Here is a 10176-nt window from a genome sequence, read left to right as displayed (position 1 = left end):
ACTTAGCATGGAGCCCAATGTGGCAGGTTTTCCCCACAGTGCATGTGACTGTTTGAGTGCCAGATAACTGGTGATAAGTAACACTTACTATGCTCACATTAGCTGAGTTTCAAATTTCAGACTCTCAGACGACGCAACTTGCACCAACACACCCAAACAAATGCTGTGGCTGACAATTCCCCATGGACTTGGGGCTCCTGTAATGTCTAGCTTGGAGCCCAATATGGAAAGTGGTGAACATGGCATGTGACCTAACCAGCAGCACTGCGCTCCAATATAATCAGTCACTTTTTGGAACAGTAAGCACTCACAAATAGATATGGCAAGTATACAGTCAACTTGTAGCCCTTGTTTCGTAGAGTCTACAGTAATTTTGTTGTGCCCCAATAGTGGCTAGTTAGGCCAGAAAATGCAAAATACAAAAAGAAACACAAGAGACTTTGCAGAATTCAAACTGCTCATTTTCACCCTAGATATGTAGCACACAACCCATACAGTATAGCCATGTGTGTCAGACATCATGAAATTGCTTTATGGTGCCACAACAGAGCTCAAAATGGGCAAGGACAGCTCATTTGATGCTTTCCTTGTACATGGTATTATAGCTTACCTGCCATATATGGTAACATGTTGTAAACATCACAGGCCTCATCACCATGTCATAGTACTCTATGAATATCTTCTGATTTATCTGCAATTTATGAACCACCAGACATTCACTTTGTTGGGAATTACTGGATTTGGAAGGTTGCTCACCATTTAGGGCAATGTGAGCTTTTGTGATACTTCTTGTGCAATAAGCCCTCCCACAACTTGCTTGAAATGTACATTTCCATGGTTCACATCACTATCTTTGTATACATGTCTCTGTTGTACCAGAAAAGGGACAATGGCCACTGGGTCTAGCCAGTCACATGATCAATGACGTGGGGTCACAGCAGTGGCTTGTTGCCCTGCCTAGGAACCCTCCTCAACTTAGGCTTGTCGCCTTTGCCTAGGACCCCCACTTGACCCGGCCCTATAGCTCGGCATAGGACTCCCCACTGGATCCAGCTCGTCACTGGCAATCCAGGACCTCATTGCGCTCCCTATAGCAAGGCTCGTCGCCCTGCTAAGAACTCCAGCAGGCCTTCCTCACCCTGCTCACGACCCCTAGCCTCCTCTTCTCCCCCGGTTGCACCACGATCACTGATCCGTATGTTCACAAGCCAGCCCGGCCCCTGAATCTAGGGTTCCGAGCCCACGAGCCCTAACACAGTAACACTTTCTGATGAAGAAATATGCACAACTGGGATTCAATGCTCTGTGTCTTGTGGTACTGCAATGAGGAATGAGCTGAGCAACAATAATGTAAGCACCTCTGTTACTACCATAATACTGCTTCATGATTTCAATTTGGCTTGCACAAGGCTCTTGTTATTGTCACAGTTTGACTACATGGAAGTTAGTCTCACAGACTAGTATATATCAATGTATTTGATAAGTGAGATTCAAGCAATGATTTTATGAGCCAGAAGACAAAAGACACAGACAATACAACTGGGATTGTATTGCCATGCATGGCCCACTCCCCAGCAAGTGCATGACTCAAGTGCATATTTTCCTCTGTCTCACCAGCACAGGCCTTTGAATAATAGATGTTTAAGCAGGGCTCAGTTGTACCGGACCCGACACAGGAGACTGCGCGCAAGGGTACCAAAAGATGGGTGAGCTCTTGTACAGGTTTGCGGCAGGTTTGAGTGGTGAAGGTGTTTTTTGCAGTGCTCCTCCTCACCCACTTCATCATGGCGGAAGCACCCATGCCCATGCCAGACCCGGTAGCCTCCATCCATACTGATCTGGGACAGAATTCATCCAAAAATCACAAGTCTAATATTGTCAATGGCACATTCACCTAGTCCATGAGGGCGCTTTGCAGCACGCGCTGGATGAAGCTTCCACATCACTTGCAAGGTGAGAGTCATACTGCACAAAGGTCTCAGAAGAGCTCATAGCATGCCCACCAGCCGCGGTCCTGCTGCATTTGGCTTGAATGCTCCGGAACACCAGCAAAGCAAAGCGGAGCAATGGGCCCAATGAGATCATCTGTCATGGCTGTCTGGTGGAGTCATATCCCCTGCCATCCTCACTACCCCCAGAAGATGAAGCCTTGGTTGATGATTTGCTTTCACAGCATGGAGTGGTGTCAACATGTGCCAGGAGCAAGTGTGTGACAAGGATATTTTTTGCTTGACACCTGGCCAACGGGTCAACAATGAAATCATCAACTTTGAATCATGGCTCGTGCTGAAGCCAGAAAGACAATTTACAGCAGGGAAGAACTGCTCAATGTCCATCGCCTCAGCTCATTCTTCTTGCACAAGCAGGAGAACCAGGGCTATGATAAGGTGAATTTAGTGAAGTGGACAAAGGAAGTACATCATTTCCTCTAGCAATGGTTTCTCCAGATCACCACATGGCAACTATGTAGCTCAATATCTTCTCCAAGGACATGATCCTTATTCCTGTCAACCGCCAAAATCAACACTGGACTGCTGCCGCTAACAACTTCCGCCGCAGACAGATTGAGTTGTATGATAGCATGGGTACCCCCAGGCCAAACATCTTCAAGGTATGGATTATGCATTGCCTTAGGTTAGGGGGCAGAGCAAAAATGCAAGCAAAGTGAGTGTTTGAGTGGAGCCAGGCGACAGGGTGGTGGGGGACTCCACTGGCGAACCTGTTTCGCTCTTTTATAGAGCTCATCAGGCCTGCTTAGGTAATCAACAGATTATACTCTATGTGCTAAATGGGCAAGTACAAATGGGCCACTTAGTCAATGTCTCTTACACATACTCACTTCCATCTGACGGTAACAGATGGGTCATGTGTTCCAGGCGCTCGACACAGGCACTGGCGGAGCCGGGGCCCAACATTGATAGGGCCAAATATAATAATATATTAAAATGAAGGTGTTGAATTTTGGGCTGAACGTTGGTATATAGGTAGCTCTATACTAGTATAGTAATGACACAAAAAATGGGACAAAACAGCGGACCAGTTCTTGAGCTATAAGCATACCAATTTCATTGTTTGGCACAGTTCCCTTTTGCAGTACCTGCATAAGTGAACATAGGGGGGAGATTGTTTGTAGAACCATGCTCCATTTAACTGTAGGATGCATGCTGTAAAAGGGCTTGGCCATAGGATGAGCAGTTGTTGCTGTAGGGTGGCCAAAACATGTCTGGGAGAACATGTTCCACCCGCCATACCACAAGGACAAACATTTAGGACTAGCTTCTTTGGGGTGAAAATGATCCTATTGGGTGTATGATATTGGGTACCAAAGGGTGTGGCAGTAGTGGGTGTGGTCGTGGCTGTAGGTGGGGCCGAAGGTACCCAGGGGGGAGGAACAGGTGTTGTCACGCTACAAGGAGTGGGTTATATGACTAGCTTCATTGGAGGGAAAGTGATCCATTTGTATGTAGTATACTAGATATGGAAGGACTTGGGGCCACAAGGTCTGGGTGTGGCGGTAGGGGGGTCAGTCATACCCAAGCAGGTGCTGTTGCACTACACAGAGTGGGTTATATGACTAGCTTCTTTGGAGTGAATGTGTTCCATTAGACTATAGAATGCCAAATATGGAAAGGATTGGCAGTAGCAGATCTGGTTGCAGCGGTAGGTGGGGTGGAAGGTACCCACACTGGAGGAACCAACACTGTTGCGGTACAAGGAGTGCTCAGCCATTACGATCCCTGAGGTACGAAGGTATCGTTCTTATGATGGACCACCATGAAACACCTTAGGAATTCCTCCGGAATGGCAGTTTGTTCCCACAGTGCACGTGACTTGCAGCCACCCCGATAAGCAGAGATAAGTAACTGTTAGTATGGGTTGCTTATCTGAGTCTGAAATTTCAGACTCCCAGACGACACAAGTTGGACCAACAGATACAAACAAATGCAGTGGCTAAGCACTCAGTTATGGATATGAGGCCGATGAAACACCTTAGCAGTTCCCTCAATAAGGAAACTGGTAAACATATCATGTGACTGGCAGCTTGGTGGGCCATTGCTCCAAGCACTCACACACTGTAGGGCCTATATAGCCTCAGCCAGTAACAAATCATAGTATACATAGTATGCTCATCTGATAGCCCTTCATTCAGAGAGTATACAGAAATTCTATTGAGTGTATACAGTGGCTGGCTAACCCAGGAAATGCAAAGCAAAAAAATGCACATGTGCCTCTGCAGATTCAATCTGCTTGTTTATGACTCAAATATGGTCTATATGTACACTGCAATGTATATGTGTAGTTCAGACACTGTGGACTACTCAGTAGCTTCAATAATACAGGTAACAAGGACTATAATGGGTAATCTGAGCATCTTTTGCCATCTTATGGCCCTTGCATACAATGTAATGGTAACCATTGCAGCTCAAGGCAATCATACACTTGTCTTTGATGTATCTGTATATTTCATAGATTTTCTGCATTTCTCTGAGCCCTACATGCCCCTGTTTGTGTATGATTCCTCTTTGGGAAGGTCACATGCTCCATATGGTAATTATGCATCCACTGCTGGCTTTGTCTTGCTCACAGACACAATCTAGGGATACATACCTGAATGTGTACTTACACTATGATCTTATAGGGTTGTCCAGTACATGAGCAGTTCCAAGAGTGAAGTAGCAGGCTTATATAAGCTCACTGGGGCCACAGCAACCATCTTACCAGGTTATTGAGAATGCTATCTGATCTGATGTCAAACCCATGCAATATACAGCTTCATTCACATTGCCTGGATCATTTTGAATATTGTCTCAATTTTCCGCTTTTTTCTGAGCCTATACAAGCTCTCTTAAGCACAGTAACAGTCCGCACTTACATCACTTACTAAGCGCCCATCAAGCGCCCAGATGCCGTTCGGAGGTGCAACCGTGCGGAAATTTGGCACGGTTGCACCTCCGAACGGCACGAGAGGGATGCTGAGCTGCTCTGATTGGTGCAACAAGCCCCTTTTCTGCCCTAATCAGGCAGGCTGCCGAGGTTTTGAGCTGAGTTTCGATCTCAGCCACAGGCTCCTTAGTGGCACTGTACCTGCTGTACTGTGGCCTCACTAAAATGCGGAAAATTCCCAAAATAATCTCTGTGATAGGTATGATGTCATAGAGTCTATAGCTGCTGTGACTTGCCCATTACCTTCAGTGTTTATGGCACAATTCACAAAACAAAAAAACATGCAAATGCCTCTGTGCACATGAGTGCATACATTTTCACCTCAAAAGTCTCTCTTTTGAAGCCTATATGCTGCCCACAGATTCTCTGACATCTCAAACCTGCTAAATAGGGTAGCTGACCTTCCTAAAATGGTAATTTTGCTTAACCTGCTCAGTCTGGGCTCACAAAATGCAGATAAAATCAGGGAATATTATGTGTAATCAGACTCATCTGTATTGCATTGTATATGAAGGCAATTCATCTTGTATGGAGGCCCCCACAATATATGACTAGTATGACTTGCCCAGTTGTTTGAAATTCAGGAAACAGAGAAACACATGCATGAATGTGTGGCATTTGACTGGGATACACTGACTGAAATCTAATTAACTCTTATAGAGGTTATAGAGATGATAAACTCATTTGATAGCCCATCATTTCAAGGGTTAATCATACATTGGAGGAATGAAGAACAAAGGACAACATTTAGAGAATCACAAGTGACTGTGCCAATATGAATGGCCTGTTGTCCCTGAAACACATTGCCTATGACCTGTATAGATATGTGCATAGTTTACAATGCATGGATGTGTCTGGAAGTTGCACAGCACAGCTATTGGTGGGGAAAATGGTAATAACATGCGTGTTTTGATGTCTCAGCACTGAATGACTATATAGGGAATGTTCTCCACTTGTAAATATGCTCAGGGATGCTCCACATATCTCCTGGAATATCATCTGATTAATCTGCATTTTCTTGAGCCCAGAACAAGTGAATTATGCTGCAGTAACAATGTGCACTTACATTGCTTACTAAGCGCTCGACTAAGCGCCCATTGCCGAAGCGGAGTCGTCGGCAGGCCGGAATTCTGGCCTGTTGACGACTCCGGTCGGTCACTCAAAAGGGATTTTGGAGCACTCCCATTGGCTGGAATGCTGACAAATGTTCCCTTTTAAAGTAATCTTTCAATCTCAGCTCTTCATGCCGAGTTTTTTGATGGCTTCAAGCCACACTAACTGAGCTCTTACTAGAACCCCATTAAATGCAGAAAAACCCAAACTATTGCTTCTCCATGGAATGCCCCTTGAGTACTGACAAGGGTGCCCAGATTAGGTGTTCTTGTTGTTTTTCACAGAGTACTGACCTTGGCAAGTGATACTGGGGATATAAGCAAATGTTGGTGTGTGTATGATGCTTGTACAAGACAGTTCCACATGTATGGGCTCTGTGAGGTGGAGGATATCAAACATACAAAACTGCCATATATGGTTAGTCCCCTGCCCATTTGGGAAGTTGGCCGTGCATGGCCTCTGCAGGACTGGATAAATAGCAGGAAAATCAGAGAAAAATCAGATAGTACTATGAATTCATATTGAGTTGACTGTTGAGGCTCCAATATGGCAGAAAACATATGATAGTGCAGAATGACCCATGCATAGCCTGATACAAGCCACTCTGTCAGTGAGTCTTGGTCCATCTTGTAAGCACCATTATCACCTGGAATTCTCAGGGACTGGCAGCTCCAGACAGGATCCTAGGCTATTCTGTTCAGTTCAACTCTTCAATAGGCCCTGCAAAGGCAGGCTATTGGGCTGAGTTTGAATGCAAGCCACAAGCTCATTAGGGACAATGTATTTGCTGTGCTATGGTCTCCCAAAAAATCAAAAACAATTGGGAATATTCCCAGTCATGTATATGATGTCAGAGAGGCTGTACATAGTATGCCTTCCCATGGACTCATATAAACATGGCACCCACCATTCACAAAGCAAAATAAAATACATATTCCTCTGTACACACTGGTTCTTTCACTTTGTTTGTGTTTCCTGTGATGCTTGCCAACTGCCTATGGATTGTGTGGCTATATGAGACCTGAATGAAACCTGCCATATGTGGTACCTGACCTTCTCAAAATGGAAAGTCCGAGTTATCTGCTGTGTCTGGGCTCAGAAAATGCAGATAAAACAAGGGAATATTCTGTATGATTCCACTCACATTGTACTGCTTGCTATAAGTATTGATTGGCTCATGTCTAAACCCTTTGGCAGGCAATGGCATATGCAGAAAATGGTGAACACCTGTGGCACAAAGGCCACAGTTAATGCTGAGTATGTTCATAATATTGGCTCTGTCTCACATGTGAATGGCATAGCTACCAATATTATGGGTTCACAGAGCTTTATGACACTGTACTCATCCTAGAAAGTGATAGAAAGACATTGTACAAGTTGTGTTGTGCATCTACTACTGTTGCTAGAAAGTCTATAGGCTAGCAATGTCATAAAGTAGGGACACCACACATAGGTGATCAAATGCTTTGATGGTCTCTGCAATGCTAGATAAATGGTAGGAAATGAGATAAAATCAGATGATCCCATGACATCATATTGTGCTGACTGTTGTAGGCCAATGCATGACAGTACATCTCAGATGTGCTAATGCAGAGTTCACAGCCTGATGTCTGCAGCTCTATTGTCCCAGTCCAGTACAAGCATGTCTTTGACTGATTGTATCAATATGAAGCAGTGCCAATTATACAGTATGATGGTGCTATGCTTGGTTGTTAATTGCTCATATAATTTTTGCCTGGAGCATATCTAATGTCTGTATGCACTACCATCATCCTATTCTCATGCAATGGCCCTTGGTATCTGAAGATAGAATAGGCAGCTCTTGGCTTGTTCATATGGGCAAAAATGTATTGACAGTGGTGTCTGTTTGTGCAATGTCTACTATCACTCATATTGCAGTGTATGCTGTGATTTCTTCCTGATTGGGCTCAGAAGAAGTCATGGTTGCCATGGAAATAATGCAGACTGGCATTGCTTACTAAGCAACAGTGAAGAGGCCATATTACAATGGACTTCTGAGCCAATATATGGCTGTCCTTTTATGGATCTCTAGTCAATAATATGACTTTGGGAGTACTCACATTTGCTGCAGCTGTTTCCTTTTACATGTGATGATGAAATATCAGCTACTCATGTTGGGTCCTTTCATGTTATATGGAAAGTGGAAATATAACACTTTAGACCCAGGTGTGAACATGTGTGATATTTGAACAGCATTGGAAATATGTGGCAGTGTGCCTACCAGTACACCATTTGGCAGTTGATCCTGGGTGGTATCTGCCATGCCCAAGGCATGTCAACATGAGAAATATGGTGTCTAATCCAAATATAGTACCATACATTGTATGTGCATACAAAATAACAAACAGTCAGCCAGAAAATGACACTGGTAATTATCTTGGTAGTATGTCTGAAGATATAGAAATCCTTGGACTTATGATCAGAGAGCATGACCATTGATAGTAGGCATTACTAGAATACCCAGGAAAGGCCCATGTGCAAGTCTTAGTATGCAGTCTGTTTTAGGGACAAGGCATTGAAAACCCTTTTTTTTTTACAAGAAATTCCATAGATATGGTCTTTGAATAGGATAGGCAGCAGGAATTCTTATCACTCCTGGGCTTTGTTATCTTTATTCTAGATCCTTTTAATGGACTTCATTTGGGGTTCACAATGCTTTCTGACCAGATTTCAGTGATCTTTTTTTCCCACATTGTTATTCTTTGTGGCACCTATTGGTGTATGTTCTGACTGGACTATTACCAAGTTTGTAGTGCTCTCCTTAGACCCCTTGTGACCAGATGCTTTGAAATATATTACTGGGGTTCTATTAGCTCAGACTATGTTATCTATTGATATATTATCCCAGCTGGCAGGCAATCTATGAGTGACTAGTGTTCATCTTGGAAAGTGGTGTACTGAGTCTTCTACTATTTTGTAGGATTCTATGAAGTATTTTATGTAGCTAAAAGGCTGTGCATGAATGCACAAAAGGAGCATCCCTATGAGCAAGTCCAAACATTTATCTCATCTACCACTTGCTTCTGTACTCTTATGCCAGTGTACCTTCAATTCATCAGTGATAAATCCTGCCCATGACTCTATCAGTCTTGATGTCACTTACTATGGTGATACATTGCTTCACATTGTACTACATGAGCCCATTACTATTGACTCAGGAGCTGAGCTCCAATCCAGTAACATACCTTAGTATGGCTTTGTACTACTGGTCAGTGTCTGGTAACTGTTCACTTATGGTGAGAGCAAACTGCACATTCTTTGGTTGTATTCCTTGTATAACACATCAATTCTTGACAGGCCTTTTTCAGAATTCCTTACTGGTATACTTCTCCTCTGTATATTGGTTCCATCCTCCACTGTTGATTGGTTTGGACTTGGGGAAGTACTGTTAACAATCTACTGAAAGACATCCTTTGGTATCAGAATTTCTCTGATCAAGGGCTAATACTTGTACAACAGCACTGACAGCCAGTCCCAACTGAGTAGTGGTTACTGTAGTCAACCCCCCAGATTCCCCTTCCTTGAGTTCTAGTTGATCTAGAGGATCTCCTTACTTCTTTGCAACATTCCCAAGCTATTTGCTCTATGTTACTATCAATACAAACCAGTAACACTGCTCAGTAACACTGCTCATTAGTATTCAGATCATATTGATAAGCAACTTGGCAATTTACCAAGTAAGAAACAGATCCATAATGTCTGTTGCTCATGATTGCAAGCTATGATCCTCATATTACAACAACCTAATAAATTAGCAGGCTACTCTGAAGTGCAAAATGTGGAAGATATGTCAGTACTCTATGCATAGACAATATACTAGCAGTCTTGCCAACCATGACTTCTGATGCGGGCAGCATGAAGTTGTTCATAAATTGACATATCTCCTACAAAAGGGATCGTACTGCCAGCTATGGCCCTCTCCCCAGCAAGTTGGATTACCCATGGCTAAGTAATATCTGATCCATGTCTTAACCATAGATTAGTCATGTTTAGCTATGACTTAGGCAAGAACTTAACAGGTAAATTAGGCTAAACAAAGTGGGTAGACTTTCAATCTGATCCACTGCTAAGCCACTGCTTAGCTACTGGATTAGCTTT

The 10176-nt window shown here is 43.6% G+C and overlaps 1 protein-coding gene across 1 annotated transcript; it reads left to right on the top strand.

Moving 5' to 3' along the window:
• Window positions 1–2276: 2276 nt before the first annotated feature.
• On the top strand, window positions 2277–2918 carry B0H18DRAFT_1120474 (uncharacterized protein; the record flags this gene model as incomplete). Its single annotated transcript, XM_048034129.1, has 3 exons — window positions 2277–2414; window positions 2471–2611; window positions 2859–2918. The coding sequence occupies 3 exons, from the start codon at window positions 2277–2279 to the stop codon at window positions 2916–2918; spliced, it is 339 nt and encodes a 112-aa protein (XP_047891935.1).
• Window positions 2919–10176: the final 7258 nt, after the last annotated feature.

This window comes from Fomitopsis serialis (assembly GCF_022376445.1).
Source record: "Fomitopsis serialis strain Sig1Antser10 chromosome Unknown B0H18scaffold_47, whole genome shotgun sequence".
In the NCBI taxonomy this organism is placed as follows: Eukaryota; Fungi; Basidiomycota; class Agaricomycetes; order Polyporales; family Fomitopsidaceae; genus Fomitopsis; species Fomitopsis serialis.
The sequence above is the reverse complement of the archived record's forward strand: the minus strand, read 5'-3'. Positions and strand labels throughout refer to the sequence as shown.